We start from the raw sequence: 21,587 nt of genomic DNA, 5'->3' as shown, positions 1-21,587 counted from the left end.
CCAGGTGGAACAAAAGGTCTACAGTCTTATGGGTATTTGAGAAGCATGTTTCGTAAGAATCCCCGGTTATGAGCTAGTCGTCGAGGTAAGACTGGAATGGACAACCTGCGCAGGTGTGCTGCTGCCAGTACCTTCGTGAATACCCTTGGCGCTGAAGCTATGCCGAAGGGTAGCACCTTGAACTGATAGTGCTTGCCTTCTATCATGAACCTGAGGCATTTCCTGTGCGCTGGCAACATTGAAATATGAAAGTATGCATCTTTCATGTCCAGTGTTGCCATGTAATCCCCCTGTGTGAGCGGGGGGGGGTGGGGGATTACCTCCTGCAAAGTCACCATACGAAATTACTGAGGTATTACCAATTTGTTCGCTGGGCGCAGATCTAGTACAGGGAGCATGGTTAAATCCTATTTGGGTACAAGGAAGTACACTCATTTAATACCCTTGTTTACCTGTGATAAAAGCCACAACCTCTATTGATCCTTTTTCCAGTAGCAGTTAGACTTCCTGAAGAAGGATGGAGAGGTGTTCCGGTGATAGGCATCTTCCCTTTGGGGGTCTGAATGTAGGGGACCGACTGAATTCAATGCAGTAACTTTGGGCTACTGTTGACAGTACCCAGCGGTCTGTGGTAATTCCCTCCCATGCTTGTAGGAATGATGTGTAACGCTCACCTGATTCCCGCAGAGGCGCCGGTCTTGACTGGGTGAATGCTTTATCTTCAAAGGTGATGTGTAACACACGGTTGGCTCTTTGGGCTGGACCTCTGTGCACTGTATGTCTGACTCAAAGAGTAAGATGTCTGCAGATAGAAAATACGGGATTAATGAACTGGGGTTATTGGGTGCCTCTCTCCTCTTCCCTTTCTCTTCTCCTGTAGAACCCCAAAGGTTAACACCCTCACCTTAGGTAAGTGAACTCCGAGCTCTCCATCTGCCTCAGGGCAGGGTGCCGTAACCAGTTTCTTCACTGGATAAGGGTGCAGGCCTCTTGACCTCAGAGGACTGCTGTCCGTCGTTAACTGCACGAACGGTAAGTTCTGGGCACTTCAAATGTCTTAAAAGTCTTTTGTAATGATATCTCTTGTTTTGCAGGGTTCCGGCGATGGCGGATGGCGGGCTGATGAGAGTTGAGGATCGAACCCGCGTGAGGAATAGAAGCGCCTGGAAGCACGTAAGTAAGCGCTTGTAGCCTGCTTCACGATGCGCACTAACTGTCCCTTTTATCTTGCAGGTACAAGTTCGGAGCATTAGAGAAGCTAAAGGGTGCTGGAATACCCACTGGATTCGGCGTGGGAAGGAGTAATGGCACGTGAGTAATAAAGTTGCCCAATGTCTTTAAACGCACCTTCTTTTGTCTTTCAGATGCGGGATGCAGCGCCGAAGGCCTCCGGAGCGTGCGAAGAGCTGGTAAGCTTTTGTCTTTCAGATGCCGGAATGCAGAGCGAGGCGTTGGTGACAGCCGATGGATCAGGTAAGAGATGCGCTGCCACTGAAGACCGTAGTGCTAACCTGTTTTTTCTTTGACTTTACAGGTGCTGCTGAAGACTGGATTCCAGGATGGTAAGCCTTTGTTCCCTTAGGCCCAGGATCAGAAGCAGAAGACACGATGAGCGTTCTGCTGCAGAGAATGCAGAATAACACAAAGCAAGATTCATCCATCGGGTGTGGTTTAAATAGCCTCCTGTAGTGCTTAGGTGTCTCCTTCCACAGCCACGCCTAGGTAAGAAAAGAGTTCCTGCTTTCCAGAAGAGTTCCAGTGTTCTGAACCTAGGGAGTGGCTCCTGCCCCACCCAACAGGAAGAGTAGTCCCAAACAGAAGAGGATCAGGGGTTCAACTGGCAGGTAAGTAAGCAGCATGGTCTGCTGCAGGTAAGTCCACCCAAGCATTATGAGCCCGGCGCTTCCAGCGCTGGGACTGGGCATCTTTATGAGCCTGGTGCCACTGGCGCCAAGACAGGGTCCAAAAGGTCCCAATTGGGACTGGCTGGCACTCGGAACCGGGGTTATGGGTCTGCTTCCAAGGGAGTCGGGCAAGTCCTGATCTTTTGGAAGCAGAGATCATGACATGATGTTAACCGGCCCCTGACCAGAGATGGGACCCGAACTTTCAGGTCATTTGGTGTTGGCAGCCGGGGAGCCACTGGGAGTGGGGCCCGACCTCTTCCCTTGCCACAACGTTGTCATCGCTGAGCAGATTGTCCAATGGTTCCGTCCAATGGTTCCCTGAGGGCAGGACCAGTTGCCTGCTGAGGAGTATTGATGATTTTGTCGTTGGCCACGAAAGTCTTGTGATTTGGTCCAGAGTCTTTAGAGTTTCATGTTCCTTCTTAGCTGTTTCCAGTGCGCCGTCAACCGCCTTACCAAACAAGTTTGAGTCTTCAAGGGGTTTGTTGATGAGGGACTCCTGGGTTTCTGGCTTGAAACCTGTGTTTCTAAGCCAAACATGGCGCTTAAGAAATACACTCTGGACTAGTGACCGTCCAGCTGTTTCCACAGCATCTAAGGTGTTCTTGATGATGCTTTGGTTTACCCGAGTACCCTCTGTCACAATGGGTAACAAGCTGGTTCGCAAGGGCTCAGGGGCTTCGTGTAGGCCTTCGCGCAACAATCCGCATTGGGCATCAGCGTAGCTTGCCAACAAAGTATTGTTGTTGGCAATCTGCATGGAGAAAGCTGCTGAGGATGTAATCCTCCCCCCCCCCCCCCCCCCCCAAGGCATAAAGCTTCTTCCCCTCCTTGTCTGGGGGTGCTTTGCTAGTAGATAGCGGAACACCCACCCTTTTCCTCATGGTGGTTACTACCAGGGAATCAGGTATGGAGTGACCCCGAATATATAAGGGATCCGACGGTGAGGGGCTAAAAAGCTTCACTATTCTTGGGTTGACCCCTTTAACCAATGCAGGTGTGGCTAAAGAGGGAACAAGGTGTCTCTTGATTGAGGCAATAAGGGGTATGGCTTGGCTAGTAGGTGGTTTTTCCTTAATTATTTTCTCCACAAAGTGTACTTCTGGGGTAATTTCCCCCGTGTCAATTTCAAAATGTGCTGCTGCCTTGCGTAGCAGTGCATTGAAAGTGGGTTGGTCATCCACAGGTGATGGGTTTCTGACCAGTGTGGTCTGAGGAGAGGACAGATCTAAAACGTCAGGGTCTGTTGACGCCCCCGGAGACTGCCAGGGCTGTGGGTCACATAAGTAGGGGTCTTCTTCAAAGTCCCCTACAAGGTCTTGTAGATCCTCAGTATTTAGGAATTCTTCATCTTCCTGAAAATGTGGGTTCTCTTCAGTGTGGTCATATGTATCAATTTTCTCTTCAAGTGGGTCAAAGAGTCTTGGATATTTGGCCCTATGGTCTTCATGGAGTACCTCTTGGGTGTAACATGTTCAGAGGTGGACATAAACCCATCTAGTCCACTGGGATAACCCTGAACGGTCTAGTGGCGGAAAGGTCTTGCCCGGCATCGAGATAGCGTGGAGGTTATACCCCCGTCGCCCTCCGAGAACCCTTCTCGTAGGCCCGACACGGGATGTATCTCTAGGTTTTCCCTTCAACGTGGGGGGAGGTTGCGGTGTAACCTCAGTAGATTTAGGCGTCTTTCTGTCTGTTGGAATTGAAATATTATGCCTCCTATCGCAGTATTTTAATGTGTGTTGGCCTACGCCAAGTTGTCTAAAATATCATGTAAATAGACTCCGCTGCAAGGTCTTGACCTTAACGAAAAATTGTGTAAGTCGCCATCTTGGATTTAGCCGCCATTTTAGGTTCTCTTGTAATGTGGAAGTCACCCTGAACATCAAAATGGAGGCCGAATGACATTGTGAGTGAAATTCTGGCCGTTGTGACCTCCGCACACATGAATTAGTAATATGCCTGCAGGCCACTTGTCGGGGTCGCGAACTGAGACCTTGTCCTATCCCTGACCTATGTGTAAATGAACAACTGTATCAGCGGAACTGATCAAAATGCATACATTATGGGATTGACCTGGCAAGGAACCCTAGGCCTGGTCCTAAGAATGGTTAACCCGCGAGGGGGTTGGCCTGGGCTGGATAAAGAGTATAAAAAGCCCAAGTATTCCAATGTACGGCCTCTCTACTAATGCATCGAACCTTCGTTGAAGTTTGTTACGTTACTCTGAGAGCCGAATAGCTATCCGTTTGTCAATTGACTTTTTGGTAACTGTTGTAGCTTTTAAATAAAGCACTTTGTATGTCCTTTGTAACCTGTGTTGGTGTGTTTCCTTTGGGCTTCCCAGCCTCATATCAATTTCTTTGTTTTCACATGACCTTGTGAGGGGATCTCAGCGACTCTTTTGCCGCCCGTTTACGAGTGTCCGTGGAGACTATTCTAGCCAAGCTTTCCACGACTAGTTTGTCCGTCGAGGACTGGTCGTGAATGGTTTTCGGCAGTGCCGGAACCTTATCGTCAACAGACGCTCTTACGAGGTGTTTTTCTGGACGTTTTGGTGGTATCGCCCTTAGTTGTGGACGGCCCAGTCGCTAGGCGCGCATGCATCTGCGGGGAGGGCTGGCGACCCTTACGGTCGGCCGAGGCTGCCGGTAGATTCGGCGTCTGATGGCGCTGGGGCCTTCTTCGACTTACTCGAGAAATGGCCATGGGTTGTGTGTTTCGATCTTACTTTTTCATGTGCGTCGGAGCCGCCGGGGTGTACATCCCCATAAGTAGGGTCTGAGCCAAACTTTTCGGGGCCGGGGACAGACGCGGAGGAGCAGGAGCGCTCCTTAGAGAGGTCAACAACCTCTGATGCAGAGGTAGTGTTATCACTATCCCCCCTCATCACATTCGGCAGCAGCTGCGGATGAAGAATCAGCCTTTGACATGGCGTAGGCTGCCCACCTCTTGACCCTGTGGTCCCTTCAATGTTTTTGGACGAAGGAGTTTACAGGCCGCACAGCCGGCCTCGTTGTGGTCGAAGGATAAGCCGCGGTTACACCACTTCTGCTTATCCTTCCACGTGAATTTGCCGTTCCGAGGGCAAAATCTAAAAGGAGTCCTCTCCATAGCTGAGGATGTAATAAGTGATAACCCCGAAGGAAAGGGGAGGGAAAAGGAAAGGCATTCTAGAAAAAAACAGAAATGTCCACAAACAACCCCCACTCTCCCTACTGTGTAGGCCTGCGAGGCCGGGCCACGTGTTCGGCAGCGCCAATAGGATCGCCTCCGTCGAACCCACCGCCGAAGATCTTGACTCGGCGGGGAAGTTGCTTAGCCGTCGAAAGAGGGCTGAGGCAGTTGGATTTAAACGATAACTGACAATCGACCAAGGGTCAAATAAATGGTAATGGCAATGTCTCTTACGAGCTCCGCATAAGGAGACCAGTATTCTGGGTGGAAAAAAAATAATCTGAGGGACCTCGACGCGTGAGGGATTTTGGGTACACTACACGTCACGATAGGGATAGTATTACAGACACGCCTATGTCAACGTCCCCTTTTTTTCGACTTTCAAAAAACAAGATGCAATACTCTGCAGTGACCACTAGATGTCAGACTATGCACAGCATGTGATTCTAAGCAGATTAAGAAACATATATATTTTTGCATTTATGGCTGGATTGGAGGGTGGGTCAGCCCAGAAATAATATTTGAGTCAAAAGAGGAGCAGGCTTAGCATTAAAAAATAATACAGGCCACCAATCTAGAAACGTGGGCTAGATGAGATTAGGCCAGAAGCAGTACTGAGCTGCACTCGCCTCATCCTTGTTCTTGGCAGTAGAATCGCAGCGGCTGCCCTCCGGCTTCCTGAGAAGGGTCCACTCTCCGCCCCGGTCAAACGTGATCACAGACTGGATAGAGTTATCTGGAGGGAGAGGCGAAAAGTGAAATCACAAGCGCGATCCGTAAACGTGCAACACACAAGGTCCTAAAAGCAGGCAGCAGGCCCCAGTGACCGGACGTGGAACGTGTGGCACAGGGAGGCCATGCGGCCCCGAGCAGGCAGGAGTGCTGCATGGAGGCAGCGGGGGGGCACACCCCCACCCACCCCCTCCAGGCAAGGATCTAGAGATTGAGGGGGGGCTGGTAGCATTGCCACTCACCTTCAGACAGGACGCTGGTCACGAACACTCCCCGGAGAGAGGTCACGTTGGTGAAGTCTGTATCGCCACCTGTGGCCGTGTACAGGTGCCGCTCCAGGGACTTGGAATACAGGACCCCCCTCTCATCCGAGGTGTAGATGGTGCCGTAGCCAGAATCTTAAAACACAAAACGGAGACGTTACAGCTCCTGGGCCTAAAAGCAACATTACACCATGTAGTGCTAGGACAGAACGTCAGCAAGCGTCTGGCTGTGCCCACTGGTCGGCTCTGGGCCAGGCGCTATCGCACTGCAAAGCATCCATACACTGCGACATATCTGACCCCGACACTACATTCCAAGGCAAGGACATGAGTTCCGCACCTCCTCTTCTGCGCCATAGAAGACACCCCCAAACGCCTCTACCCCCCCCAACCCCACACCCCCTGCAGCTCACAGACGTACCCCCCTCCTCGTCCACATGCATGAAGACCATGTCATCGTTGGCTGCCAGGATGGAATAGAACTGCTCGTGCCCCACAGCGGGTAACTGCGCCATGGTCCACGTATTGCCTTGGTCCGGAGACACGTGTATCCGCCGAGTGCTCCCCTGCAGAGAGAAAGCGTTATTCAACGTGGGCTCGAACACACATCTCCAAAGGGGCAAACAGGGCCCCCAAGAAAAAAAAAACCATTAGGAGTGGCTGCCTTTACACGGCCACAACTTCCAGTGTCAAAAGACCCCTTAAGTAAGGACTCCGGTGAGGGCAAAGCGGACACCAGCCCATTCACTGCCATACCCATCACCTGAAGTTATCTCTGGGCAACACTGGCACTAGCGTGGACTTATGGAAGGCGCTTCTGTAAAGGGCACACAGTCAATCACCCGCAAGTCCTCGAGTGCCTTCAAGTCACACATTCAATCTTGGTTGATGCAAGTGGTACAAGGTCAGTGAAGCCTGGTGCCCTGCACAGCTGCACACATCTGGCACGCCCCTGCAGTGTACTTACTCACTCCCATCCCTGGGGCGGGGAAGGGGGGGGGGGGGGAGAAAGAAAAATCCGCTTGAGTGGGAAGACATCGGACGTATATACAGAGACGTATTCCCCCCCCCCCCCCCCCCAAGGGCCACTGACTTTCCCTAGCCTACTGCTAGTATCTGCAGCGAGACAGCACTACAGAGAAGTATTCCACAAGGGCCACTGACTTTGCCAAGCCTACTGCTAGTAACTGGACCCAGACAGGTATAGAGGTACAACCAAAAGGGTCTGGCCCAGGCCCCTCCAAACTGCACATTTTGGGAGAAAAGCGGCCTTCCGCCTATACTGCCATTCATTTTCACATACAGAACTGTCCAGAATAAATTCCAGGGGGACTACTGAAAGAGGAAGAGTGGGCCGGGGGTCCTTGCTTCTTTTAATTATAATAAGCCAGCACAGTACCAACAGTCTTCATATAACTGCACACACGCATTCCCGTTATTCTCTCAAACGATGCATGAACAATAGAAACATAGGTGACAAGCAGACTGCTCATAGCCCACAGCCCCACCACCCCACATGTAGCCCCCACCACCCATGTAGCCTACACCCCCCCACCAGCCCACCTTCTGCCCACAGCACCCCTCCTTGTAGACCACAGCCCCCACCAGCAGCCCATAGCCCCCACCAGCAGCCCATAGCCTCCACCGCCCCCCCCCCCCGCACCTCCCCAATCCCTGTAACTCGCAGTTAGTCGTATCGGGAGCTAAATAATTCAGCCACTACCCTAGCGCCTCATTTTTGGCTTCATCTCAATTGGCCAGCCCAGTATTCCTCCAGAGTCCAGCCAGATCCCTTTCCATTGGTCGCGAACAGCACAGCAGCACAAGAGAAGGTACACGCCATCGTTAACTTTACACCTGGGACACAAGTCATTCTGCTTGCATCCGAATTATACAATGTACCGGGGAAGAACAGTGCACGTGCAGTACCTTACAGTGTAGAACAAGGATGGCAACATCTCTGGGGGCGCATACTGCCTCCTTCCATTCTCCCCCATCCCCTCCTGCAGCCTGCCTTGCCTGCCTCCCTCCCTCCTCAGTTTGGTCAAAGCCTTCGACAGGTTATGGGCAACGCTGCAGGCACCAAGCGAGGCCGGCTAACCCGTGCCCCATGGCAGCCATGCAGGGGAGAGGGGCGAACAGCCCAAGAAATAGGCCAGTGCTCTCCCCTCTCCCCCACCACAAGGTGGCACGCAGTCGCCGACCAAGGAAGCGAAGGAAGGAAGGAAGGGCGGGGTGTTATTCAACACCTTGCCCTTGCTCACAAAGGATGCGAAGCACCAGTGACTGGAATAGCAGGAAGTAGCCAGGGAGGAGCAATAGTGTCAGGCACCATAAGGTGCAATTGCCATCAGTGTCAGCTGAGGGTTAGACGGGTGGTGGGGGGGTTAGGCTGGCCACTCAGCTCCCCCACACAGGCACAACAAGGACCCAGGGGCATATATAAGGAGCTGCCTTGGTAACAGAAAAACAGAACCAGTTTGTGGCCCCTGCACGGGGACCCAAGCAAACCAGTGTGTGGCCCCTGCACGGGGACCCAAGCAAACCAGTGTGTGGCCCCTGCACGGGGACCCAAGCAAACCAGTTCACTGCGCATGCAGAGGCACTCTTTTTCCCAGAACCCTCCCACCCTAGAAAAAGGGAGAGAAGAAAGAGAAAGAAGACAGGTTGTGGGACAAAGAAAGGCAGCACGGGTCAGAGGGGGCAACCTCGGGATCCGATGCCCAAAACTAGAGCATATTATGATTAGGTTTTGTTATGACTTGTCAGATACAGCTTGCCTCTAGTGATGGTAGCCGATAACACTGACCAGTCAGCGCAAGAGCATGGTATATTTTTCAGAAATGTAAGAATCCTTGATTCTATGACGTGGCGAGTTGTGTCCTTTTCATTTCTGCTAGTTGGATCTCGCTGAATAACTGGTCCTAAGCAAGTCGCACTCATTATCCTCTTTGCTGAAACGTCCTCCATGACCATAACTGCGCAATAAAATCCCACAGCCTTTTATTGCCAACACTCACCCAATGTTTTCGTGTCATTACCTGGGGGGAATGGGTATGGTTTGCTCACACCCAGGTTATGTTATCAGTCTGTCGGCATATGGGTCCACTGGTGATTGTCTTATTGACAAACTTGTACATGATGGATCTGGTTTTCTCGGCGAGCCTTGCCCTCCCACATTAGCTCCAATGGGGTCATCTCGGGTAAGTCCCACCACCCACAAAGCTGCTGATGGAGCAAAGATCTACACTGCAAACAATGAAAGCAGCGCACCGCCACCAGAGCACGTTCTTCTTGCAAGCCTCTAAAGGTCTTCTGGCACTCTTTGTAGCACACCACCTAGTTTTCATCCAGCGGGGAGAAAGGGCCAGGCGAGGCGAGGCGAGACGTGACCAGAACCTTTCAGCGTAGCCGCGAATCTGTGACCCATCGCAATTCGGTGCATGTTTTTTGGTGCATGAAACTGCCACGTTCCCGCCTGGGCAATGCCGCCGGGCAGCCCCAGGCAAGGCCAAGTAACCGCTGCCCCATGGCAGCAGGCCGCATGAGCGGGGCAGCATCCCTCCCCAGGGCCCAGCTCCCCTAACACACAGAGAGACGCAGTCTCAGCGCTGCAAAGCACAGGAAAGGTGAGGTGTGATTTAACACCTCACCCTTCCACAACAACAAATGGGCACTAAGCACCTAAGGGAACCAAGGGCAGCCAGGCAGGGGAAATACAAAGAAGCCCCCCCCCAGGGGCACAGACAGTCAGCTCCAGTGCCAGCCTGGGGGCTGGCTTCCAGCCCCCACTAATGACAGACAAGGACCCAGGGGCTACCCCTGGATCCCATATAAGGATCTGCTTTCAGCTCACAGACTCAAACTGTTTGTGGACCCTGCACAGGGAACCAAACAGCAATAGGGAGTTTGCTGTGTACTCAGCGTCTTTCTTTTCCGCAATCCCTCCCACCCTAGAAAAAATAAAAATAAATAAAATTTTAAAAAACCCTGGGAGAACCGCCTCCATCTGGCTAAGAGGGAGGGGCTGTGGGGTACTCCCAGAAAGGTATCTTGCCACGGTTATGGGGGAATCAAAGAGACTAGGAGCAGTTCTCAGATTGGAATCATCACAGGGCTGCCCTTTTTATAATCCGCGCTGCAGGTCAGTGTCTCTGCACCACATCTAGCTGGCATCAGTTTGTCCGAGTGCCATAGAGTCCAGGACATAGACAGACTGGGTTTAGCCGTCTTGCTTTTGGCAGCAATGTGTCAAGGTGGCGACGGCTGGCCGTGCCTTTACACTTTGTACAGCCTCAGATCGCCATAAAATCCTTGCGTTTATAAGCATGCAGGCTTTAAACTTTACCATAGTTTTAAAGCCGCCAGGAGAGCATAGCTCAGCCATACCATGGCTTTCCAGCTGCCAGGAGAGCATAGGTCAGCCCTTCATTGGGGAGCAAGCAGGCTAACTTTACCATAGCTTTACAGCTGCCAGGAGAGCATAGCTCAGCCACACCATCGCTTTACAGCTGCCAGGAGAGCATAGCTCAGCCACACCATCGCTTTACAGCTGCCAGGAGAGCATAGCTCAGCCACACCATCGCTTTACAGCTGCCAGGAGAGCATAGCTCAGCCACACCATCGCTTTACAGCTGCCAGGAGAGCATAGCTCAGCCATACCATCGCTTTACAGCTGCCAGGAGAGCATAGCTCAGCCCTTCATTGGGGAGCAAGCAGGCTTTAACTTTACCATAGCTTTACAGCTGCCAGGAGAGCATAGCTCAGCCACACCATCGCTTTATAGCTGCCAGGAGAGCATAGCTCAGCCAGTCATTAGGGACGGCCAGTTAAAGAGACTGAGGCACCAAATAAATAGCAATGCCAAGCATATTTGCTGAGCTCACCCTTCAAAGAACTTTACAATTATTACCCCCCCATGCCCTTTTTATTACTTGGCATCAGCTGCTGAACAGGGCCCAGACACTACAGGTTAGCGTGGATCAGAACTGGAAGAACACCAGCTCATGCACTCTCTTGCCACCGCCCATCAGGTGTGCGTGTGGCACTTTGAAAACAAGGTGTGGGGAAACTTGAGAAAAGGGCGAGGGGGTGGCGGTTGCGCTGTCCGCAGACTAAGGGGCTGTGGGTAGTGCTTTACCGCTCAGTGTCTGATGGATCTACACAATCGTTTCGTTGTGTACACCCCTTCCTCCAGGCCCCATGCCCCCCCCCAGCACTAGAGATTAGTTGCACCGCTCAACTGCAACAGTAGTTCCATCAACACCACCCAGCATACCTGCTCAGTCATCACAGAGGCAAAGAGGAAGCGACCACCAAGCCCGAAGGAGTACACCTGGGTTCGAATCGACTCAAAGGTTTTGCCAAAGTCTTTGGTTCTTTTGAGCTGGAGGGTCCCAGGGTCTGTTTCTAGGAAAAGAAAAAGCGTAATAAGGGTTAGGAACAGGGCATAGCAGCGCGTCGCTCCTTCATTCTATGGGTTACTGCTGACTTGAGGGCCCCTCCCCCCCATTTGCTCGCCAGCATGCTCCCAACTCCCTCCTGCACTAAGTTCAGATGTCCTGAATCTCTCCTAGTAGCCAATAGCCTGCTGCCGCCTCTGGGCACTAGATGAACCTCCTGCACCAACAGGCAGCAGTGCCATTCATCTGCCCAGATGTAAAGTCCCCCTACACATAGCAGGTGTCTGCCGCAGAGTTGGCACTACATCTGCGGGCCCTAAATGAGCCCAGAGGCCAGGTCATCGCATCCCTGCACACGCATGACCAGAAACACTGGCCCATCCAGCCTAATGCATTGTCCAACTGAAACAGATTGAGTTTGCAGAGCAACCCGTTCTTCCCAATACATTTGCTGGCCCCACCCTCCCAAGAAGAATGCCATCACATCTGCTGCTCCAGAGGACCAACAGGGACGTGGGCAGAGTAAAAGGGAAAGGGGGAAACCTACTGCAAGAGCCATTCGTGGAAGTTGTGAAGAAAATTGTATCATCAAGGCCCCTAAAATAAAAGGAAAACAGAAGTTTTAACATCTAGGTGGGTAATAAACCTGGATTCACAGCATACACCCGCGTCATGCCATTTTACCAAACTCTCACACATTACAGTCGCCAAGACTCAAGAAAAGTACAATATTGTGGCCATGGGATTTCAATGGCCACATTCAGCTTGCAGACACGCAAGAAGCGCTGTGAACAGCGTGTATTTTCCTAGCAACAGTGGCCGCTTTGTGGCTTTTCTTTGTGTTCTCACCATTTTGCCAGACAGACAGACTTGTGGATTTCCTCCCATTGGTCCCCAAAGTTCTTGGAAATCCAGAGGCTGTACTAAAAAAGGCAACGAAGCAGAGATGAAACAAGTAGAAATAAAATGTTGCAGCCTACAAAGCTCACCCTTGGCGCTTCCCAATTGTGATCATGTTATGCAAGCGCATGTTATAACTATAGCAAATTGTGGTTGCCAGGCACCAGTTCTTCTCAAAGTGTGTTGCTGCCACACACGCCAATAGTCAAGATTCATATTCATGAGAAGGTAACTCAAATGCGCCAACCTGAATTGTAAGTAGCTCATAAAAATCTTGTTGGTAATTCAAAAATAGTACATTATAGCCAGGTTGGGGTTAACAAAAAAAATTCTATTTTATTTGTTGCATAAAATAATAGTACTAAATGTAGCAAGGTGTTACATTACACCTTGTAGAATAATGTTATTTACTTCCTTTTCAGTGTTTCGAAAAATATTTATACTTCCTTTTCACGGTTTCCAAATATCATTAAGTTCAGAATTGTTCAATTAGACAATTCTCTCGGGTGTTAGATCACACCTTGTAAAATAATCACTGTTTTGCCAAATATCATTTGGTTAAGTATTCCACTAAATAGACAAATCTCTCAACACATGTTTCCCCATCACCTGTAGCAATGGTTCATCAGGAGAAAAGAATGTTCTAGGAAAAAAGAAAAGAAATGGAAAGAAATAAGGGTGAAGATATACCTGTTAAGGACTGTTTTACATAGTGCACAATTGAGAAAAATAAGTTTAGAATTTTGTATAAGCATAACTCACCCCGATTCATTAGTCAAAAAGATGTTTTTTTCTGTTAATTCCAATTAGTTGTTTAGGATGATGCTTAAAATTCAATTTTTTCCAATTATTTCAATAAAGATCCTGTACTGGGTTTTATCTATAGTAGGTAAGACTGTCCCAGGGAGGGGAGGAGGAGGAGAAGAGAAAAAAAAAAAAGAAAAAAAAAAAAAATATATATATATATATATATATATCCCAAAGTGTACGCCACACATAGCATATATTTTTTTGTTGTAGTTAGCACGATCCTTTACGTGACTATTCCTAAAAGGTACAAAACAATAAGAAATATTTTTGGCGGGTAAAAAAATAAAAATGAGAAATCTGAAATAAAAGTCAGATTTAAAAAAACGTCTTACCTTTGGAGTTCTAGTAGCATGTTCGCCATGATAAGCGGTTTTCTGGTGGATGTACGACTCATGGATGAGGTCGTTTTTATAATCCCGGTAAGGCGCGAGCACATGATGACACCACGCGCACCGCAACGCAGCAGAACGTGAACGCGTTATGATGTCATGCGTTCTGCAACGCGTTGGTGTCATGACATCACCGCGTTCCTCCCGGGCATGATGGATTTGGAAAAAAATGTGTAGCCGCCAAATTTATGACTAAGATTTTAAATTATGTTATTTTTGTAAAGAATTGAGTAGTTTTTAGACACTTAAAATTAGACTTGAAAAAATAAAAATAGAAAGATGTAGCAGAATTATTTTGTCCAAAAACGATATCTATCTATATCCCTATCTCTATATCCATCTCTATATCTATATTCCATGAGATAAATAACATTTTTAGGGAAGTTTTAATAGAGAACATTAGATTGGAAGAGGAATGTGCACACGGTAAAGAGAAAAGCTATGTATACAAGCTGTCTTATAGTCAAACAAGCATTATTAAACAAATGAAATTAACAATTTATAACCAATTAAACATCTCTGTATCACAGTTTAATCCTGATACACAAGTGTCCATTATGCAAATCCATTGCCATTCTCTTTTACGTAGTAGGATTTCTTGGTTTCCTCCTCTGGGGGTTGCAAGACCTTTTCCAAGCCAAATACTTTTAGATTCTTGATGTCAAATATTGGATGGTCTGTTAAGACGAACTGCTATGGGAGATCTCAGGTCTTGATTACGTATCAATCTCAGGTGTTCAAAGATTCTAACCTTTAGTTTTCTAATGGTACTTCCAATGTATGTCTTTCTGCAGATACATTCAATTCCACAATCCATAAATTATTTTTTTTCAATGCAGTTTATAAACTTTGATCAATTTGATTTTTCCATTTGGTAGTTGCATTTCTTTGTTTGCCTTGTTCTAAGAGGGGACAGGTTGCAGTGTCCACATTTATGGGCACCCAAAATTGGTTTCTGAAAGAACATTTTGTGGGAGCTCACATTGGGATTTGGACTGAGGAAACTTGGGCCGATTTGATTTTTGATTTTGGAGCTCTTCTGTAGCAGATCTTCAGTGTCAAACTCCGATGCTTTTGTAGGCTGTAGGCTAGACTCCGCGAGGAGATTGTTTTGTTAAGATTTGCTTCAGTTTTTTTGTTTCCGTACTGAATGTTGTAATGAATTTGGTGGTGGTCTCTGTAGTCAGACATTTAGGCTCATCTGTTAGGAGATAATCTCTAGAGACATACTGCTTTAAATTTTGTTTGTTTTCCGACGGTTTTCTTGATAAGTTGAAAGTGTGCTACAGTTTCTCTTGATCCCAAGGATCTCCCCATACGGGATGTTGTTGAATGTATGACTAGGATGATGTGATGTAGCATAGGAGGCATAATTTGGTGAATAGTTTGGTTTGTATTTGTGAATTTTCCACAAATAACTCCAAGTCCAAGAATTCAATATTTGTTGGGCTTGCTGGTTTAGTAAATGATAATGGTACTCATTTTTGAGTTAAGTTACATGTGTGTCAAGTTGTTGAATATCTCCTTCCCAAATGAGGAGGATGTCATCAATGAAGCAACCCCAAAATGTGATGTTCCTTTGAAAAAGTGGATGATTCCAGGCATGTTTTAATTCAATAAACCCATGAATAGATTAGCATATGAAGGAGCGAATTTGGACCCCATAGCAGTGCCTTTGTGTTGTCTGTATAGGTCATTATCAAAGCTGAAAATGTTTTTAAGACAGAAATGTAACATTTCAAGAATCATGTCATTTTGTTGAGAATAGGAAACGGATCTGGTTTTCAGAAAAAACTTTGAGCTGGCTAGTTCTTTATCATGTTGGATGCTGGTGTAAAGTTAGACTACATCGAGTGTGACAAAAAGATCATTCATTAAATAAGTAATCTGCCTCCAGAAGGAAGAAAGAATTCTCTTAATGAACACGTATTGGAATCCCGAGGTCATTACCAAAGAGGCATACATTGAATCCCTCAACAGTTTAGATGAAGCAAGTGTAAATTATGGGTACAACTACACAATAATAACAGGAGACTAACGCAATCTGCCCAGGGATTGGGATCCAAAGACCCCATCTGAGTAATTCGGCAAAAGTGCTGGAGAGGTAGATGCTTAGAACAAATATAAGCGGCAAGAGACCTCCACAACTTACATTGGCTGAGATCAAAAGGTAACGTGGCAAAGAGGCGATCAAATAGGTACTATAGACCACATGTTTGTATCAAAAGAACTCTTAGGGCTGATGAACAGATTCTCAGTAGAAAAAACAAAAACACAGTGACCATAATATACATGCAAGTTGGACTAGCAGCCAAAAACCTAAACACTGGCATAAGAACGATCTTGAAGTGAATACAAGGGGCAACCGACTCAAGCTCACAGGGAATTCTATTATCGAGCTGCCAAAGAACTACACTGTAATGTGTAATACAAACATCAAGAGAGGGGAAAATGAAGAAAGTATCCTGAAGTATACACCACTCTTACAGAAATGTATGGTAAAGGGGAAGAATCCAATCCCTCAGACTGACCATCAACATGCTTACAACCGGGCTGTAAAAAAAAAACTGAGAAAAATGAAAAGAATGGCAATAACATCTACCTGCCAGAGAACAAGATGAGATGGCATAGAGCATGTAAGGAATATAAATCAAGGATACGGCAAAAAAGCCTACTTATACCAGAAAGACGCGGAAACCATGTTGAAAACGTTATGCAGGTGAACAATCAAAGGAATTTTGGTCCCTTATAAAGGAAGCAAATGCAACTACGAACGCACTGCACAACAATGTAAATGAAACCAATTGGATATCCCACTTTGAGCAACTATACAGCCCAGTAAATGACACCGACTGTAGAAACCAAAGTGAGAAATCCCTAAAAACTGAAGAAAATCCTCCCTGGGACATTTCGCACAGTGAAGAAGACATTATCTCACAAATCAAGAAGATAAGCAACTCAAGGGTTCCGGGATCGGACAGGATAGCGGACTGCCATCTAAAATCAAATCCAGAGCTGTGGTCCGCATTTATCAGTAAGCTATTTAAGAAATGCAATCAAGAAAAAAACATCCTGGATTCTTGGAGAATGGCAGTAGTGGTCCCAATTTTCAAGAGAGGAGACAGAGAATCCAGGACATTACCACCCAATCTCGCTTTTGGATGTCATCAGAAAATGTTTTGGAAACTTTGCATTGGAAGCATTTCAAACCTGGTTGAAAGAAGAAAATAGATCCGACCCCTTTCAAACGGGGTTTTGTTAAGAATGCAGGGACCTCTCTGAATATTCTAATGATGAGCATAATAAAAGCAAAGGTTGCTCAAACAGGCCAACGAGTGCATATGGCTTTTATTGACCTGGTCCAAGCCTTTGACCAGGTCAATAGACCGCTACTATGGAAAAAGCTGGAACATCTAAATTGCCCCGAGCTAACAATAGCCCCAATTAAAGCACTCTACAGAGATACATCGATGAAGGTACGGCTAAATCGAGAGGGACTTCTGTCGGAAGAAATTAAAACATCATCAAGGGGTGTTAAACAGGGCTGTCCCTTTGCGCCTGCACTATACAATGCTTACATGGCGGACTATGCAAATATGCAGGATAATGTGAGATGTTTCTCACCAAAGATGGGAGGGGAAGCAGTACCACGTCTTCTCTATGCAGATGACAATCTTATCAGATCTTACATCGGTGGAACTACAGAGGCAACTGTCCAACTTGGCAGACTACCTGAATGAAAACCACCTGCAAATTAATATATCAAAAACCAAGGCGATGACGTGGGAAACCTCTGGCAGAACTAAACAAATTCAGAATTGGTTTGTAGAAAACCAAAAGCTGGAAAGAGTAAGCACCTTTAAATACCTGGGAGTGATACTAAGTAAGAACCCAAAGGAGAACCCTATGCGGGACATGCTTTGGATCAAAAAATGAAAGCCTTAACACTCCCATGCCACTCAGATGGGAACTATGTCTTTCATCATTAAAAGCGATCAAAGAGAGAAACATGTTGATGTTGTATTGGAAGATCATACAAGACAACAAGCCAAAGGCTCTCGATCTGATTGGGAGAGAAATGGAGAAGGACAATATTAAACTACTGAGTGGAAAAATCAAAACATTACATTACTGAATGAGATTGATGCCATGACAGACCAGCTGGTAAGAAACCCAGACAGTGTTTCCAAAAAACATTTAGAACTGGATTGGATTGCCAACGGTGAGACCGCTAACAGCTATGGATCAACTAAGCATTTTCCTATAACTGCAAAGAGACTAAATGGGACTAGAAGTTGCTTGGAAAAATTTCCGGATAAAACCCATAGCAGGATCTTTTAAAGATTTTGTCTAAAACAGCTTAAAACAAATCAAGTATTGTTCATAAGAAAACAAACTAACGAATAAATGCAGATTTTGTAAAAAGGAAGGCGAAGTGGAAACAAGCAGACGACACCTGCTAAGTTGTGAAGGAACTTGCCAAGCCAGAAATACATCTTTGGGAAAAATAATGTCAGCTTTCACAACTCTAACAGAAGACGATTGGTGGAGAATCCTGTCAAACGGCGACGATACTCACTGTGTGATTGGGGTAACTGTTTTTTTTAAATTATCGACCTGGAGCAAAAAGCCGGATGAAACATGAAGGCCTACAAGGTCAAAAGACTAAAGAAAAATATTGAGAGCTCAGATTCGCATGTCTTTGGGCCTTTGGAAATCGTAAAAATCCAGGGTCCAAAGGGAACTAACAATAAATATTATTTAAGAGATCTCGGAAGGACTAAAGATTGACTCTGATGAACTAAAGAGAAGATGGTCTGTGTTTGACCAATGCAAGGGACAGGCTCTTATCTGGGAGGGAGGGATTTCTTACTTTCTTTTTTTAGAAACTAACATGGACTTATGGATTTAAAGTGCCTTTTCTTTTTGTAAAAATGTTAATTCAATTACAACAAATAAAAAAATAAAAGATCATTCATTTCCCACGGAATTTGATCAATCTGTTGAATAATGTTTTGTATCCTTGATAAATTAGGCTAGTCCTGTTAATGGTTGGAGGTGTGAGTCAATATAGTGTGAAACATTTTCTGTTAGGGAGCCAATACCATTTGTGATGGGACGAAGTGATGGAAAATCTTTGTATGCTTTATGAACCTTGGGCAGGAAGTATATTGTTGACATAATAGAATCTTTACTTTGTAAACCATGTTATTCATTTTCTGTTAGAAGTTCTTGTTCAAACCAATTGTTAATTTTGATGTTCCATTCTTTTTCTAAGTCCAGTATAGGATTGATAGGTAGTTTTTCATATCATTCTATATTGTCAACCTGTTTTTGTCGTTTTATGTAGTCCTTTCTGGTGATAAGGATGATCTTCCCTCCTTTGTCTGCTGCTTTTGTCAATATGGTTTTATCTTCTGCCAATTTTTAAATGGCCAGTCTTTCTTCCTTGGTGAGATTGTTGTTGGATTTTGAATAGTTGTTTGATAGTTGTCTCCGATATTGCAGCTGACTGCTTTTTGAAAAATATCAATATATTTTCAGATGAGAGAACAGGTATAAAGGTTGATTTTGGTCTTAGGTTGGTTTATTTAGATAAAAATGCATCTATACCTTGTTCTTTCAGGAATCATTTGGTGTATTGTGCCTCTTCATCAATATTTAATAGGTCTACTGCATCTTCAACCATTCTTTCTGAAAGTGTGGATGGAATGGAAGTGGGTGGTTTTTTATCTGCGTTTCTTCAAAAAAAGATTTTTTTTTTTAGTTTTCTGCTAAATTTGTTTTGATCCAGTTGCGTCTGCAAATAGTCTCCACTGTATGTAGGGCTGAAGGAGAGACCTTTGCTGAGAGCTGATGTCAGTGCTGGGGTGACTTGGAAGTCAGATAAATGTTTTGTTAGGTCTATCTCCTCCCTAGCTTTGTCTATTTAGTGGAATACTTAACCAAATGAGATTTGGCAAACAGTGATTATTTTATAAGGTGCGATGTAACACCCGAGAGATTTGTCTAATTGAACAATTCTGAACTTAATGATATTTGGAAACTGGGAAAAGGAGTATAAATATTATTTTTGGAAACTGTGAAAAGGAAGTAAATAACATTCTACAAGTTTTAATTTAACGCCCTGCTACATTTAGCACTATTATTTTTTGCAACAAATAAAACTGAAAATGTTTTGTGAACCCCAACCTAGCTATAATGTACTATTTTTGACTCACCAACAAGAGTTTCAGGTTACCAACAATTCAGGTTGGCGCATTTGAGTTACCTTCACATGAATATGAATCCAGAGACCGACTCGGATTCTGTCGGTTTAGCCTGAACACTCACTTGCTCGCTCCACACACATCACGAAGGAGGCCATTACACATTCTTGGGCACTCGGATCTCACCACCTGCTTCCTTCGACACCATGCACAGCATTCCAGAAAGCTAAGAATCAGGAGAGTCTTACAGTGGTGCTGAGGACCAGCAGGTAATCGGAGTTGGAGTGGTGGTACAGGATCTGGGTCAGAGGGTAAAATGGCAGATTGGTGGAGATGAAGTCTCTGGCGAAGGTTTTGGATCTGAAGATGCGCCCATTGAGCCGCGCTCCAGAGATGTCTGCGGTCAGGATCACCTGCGACAAGCGAGAGAAGAGCAAGTCAGACAAGAAGGGAAAAGGAGCACAGCAAACAGGCGGAACACTGTGTTGCATTCTAGACTCCAGAATAGAGTCTGGGAAGAGCAGTGAATCCTCTTCCGAGCCTTGGGAGCGTAAAGAGGAGCCACAATGCTCCTTACAAGAAGAAGGGATAGCAAGACCGCCAACAAAGAAAAGAGCAGAGAAGCCCAGAGTTCCTCAGCAGGAGAGCAGCCACCCATCGGTCAAAAGTAGCAAGTACAGAGCGCCCAGTCATCGGCCCAGCCCATGTGCTCTCATGAAAGGGGGGAGCTTTGTAAGCACCCCATTTTGTCCATAGGGCGTTTAGGTCACCATACATCAAGGTTGTGGGGTAGGCTTGGTGCTGCTGTAATTAAGTTTTAGCATCACCAGGGATGCATGTTCCCGCATTAGTAGCCCAATGTACCAGGATGGTAACCATTGGGTACCAATGTACTTTCCTACATAGCCATTTTGTTTCTGGGACTCTCGATTGGCTTGGGAAACCAAAAAGGCTGCCCTTAAATGGCTGTACTGGTATGGGCTCAGTCTGAGCACACACTGGAAACCTGAGGAGAGGTTTTGACTGGCTCCTACAAGCATGTAAACCCACAAGCCGTATGGGACATCAGTATTGCCCCAAACACCTATGTGGCTGGGTTCCAAATCCTTTAAGTTCCCCTTTGTGTGACAGTAAGGCTGCATCTTGGCGGCCTATGGGGGGGGGGAACAGGTATTTCCCTAAAGGAGAGCCTTCCATTCCTAGACTGCTTAATTCCACTTTTGGGGCAGTGGGAGTTTTTGGGCAGGCTCGCTTGGTTCTGATGCAGAGGAATAGAGTGTCTGCGCGGGCAGTGGGAATTTGGGGTTGGTTCCGCTGCAGGAGCATGGAGGGGCTCTGGGGTAGGTTCACTTTGTTCCGATCCAGGGGCATAGGGGGTCTCTTGGGGCACTGGGAGTTTTGGGGCAGGTTTGCTTGGTTCCGATGCAGGGGCCTAGAGGGGCAGGTTCGCTTGGTTCCGGTGCAGGGGCATTGAGGGGCTCTTGGGGCAGGTTCGCTTGGTTCCGATGCAGGGGCATAGAGGGGCTCTTGGGGCAGTGGGAGTTTTGGGGCTCAGCTAGGTGGAGGTTCTGTGCTCCAAGATTGCTCCTTGTACCCTGAAGCTGGACGACTCGGGGCCCTCGAGCCCAGCTATCGCTGCCACAGGGTCACCACAGATAGAAGCATGCCACAAAAAAAAATATATATATATGAGAGTAGGCGGGCGGGCCTACGACTAAATATCAAATCTGCAGCATGTTCACCGCAATACAGGCAAACCGGCAGAACGTCGGCGCCCTAGTCGTGTTTCAGAATGACC

The 21,587-nt window shown here is 46.8% G+C and overlaps 1 protein-coding gene across 3 annotated transcripts in view; it reads right to left on the bottom strand.

Moving 5' to 3' along the window:
* The window catches only part of SORT1 (sortilin 1), a 226,828-nt gene that overhangs the window by 120,117 nt on the left and 85,124 nt on the right, over positions 1-21,587 (bottom strand). For all 3 annotated transcript variants that reach the window (XM_069633008.1, XM_069633006.1, XM_069633007.1), the window contains exons 5-11: positions 20,038-20,202; positions 12,331-12,404; positions 12,029-12,078; positions 11,358-11,488; positions 6,501-6,645; positions 6,059-6,214; positions 5,714-5,820 (exon numbers count right to left, since the gene is read on the bottom strand). In XM_069633008.1, coding sequence (XP_069489109.1) covers positions 5,714-5,820; positions 6,059-6,214; positions 6,501-6,645; positions 11,358-11,488; positions 12,029-12,078; positions 12,331-12,404; positions 20,038-20,202 — 828 coding nt within the window. The remainder of the gene's footprint in view (positions 1-5,713; positions 5,821-6,058; positions 6,215-6,500; positions 6,646-11,357; positions 11,489-12,028; positions 12,079-12,330; positions 12,405-20,037; positions 20,203-21,587) is intronic.

The sequence above is a fragment of the Ambystoma mexicanum genome, chromosome 13 (genome assembly GCF_040938575.1).
Source record: "Ambystoma mexicanum isolate Mex_15411 chromosome 13, UKY_AmexF1_1, whole genome shotgun sequence".
NCBI classification, from domain to species: Eukaryota; Metazoa; Chordata; class Amphibia; order Caudata; family Ambystomatidae; genus Ambystoma; species Ambystoma mexicanum.
Note: the sequence above shows the minus strand (reverse complement) of the source record. Positions and strands in the feature narration are given on the sequence as shown.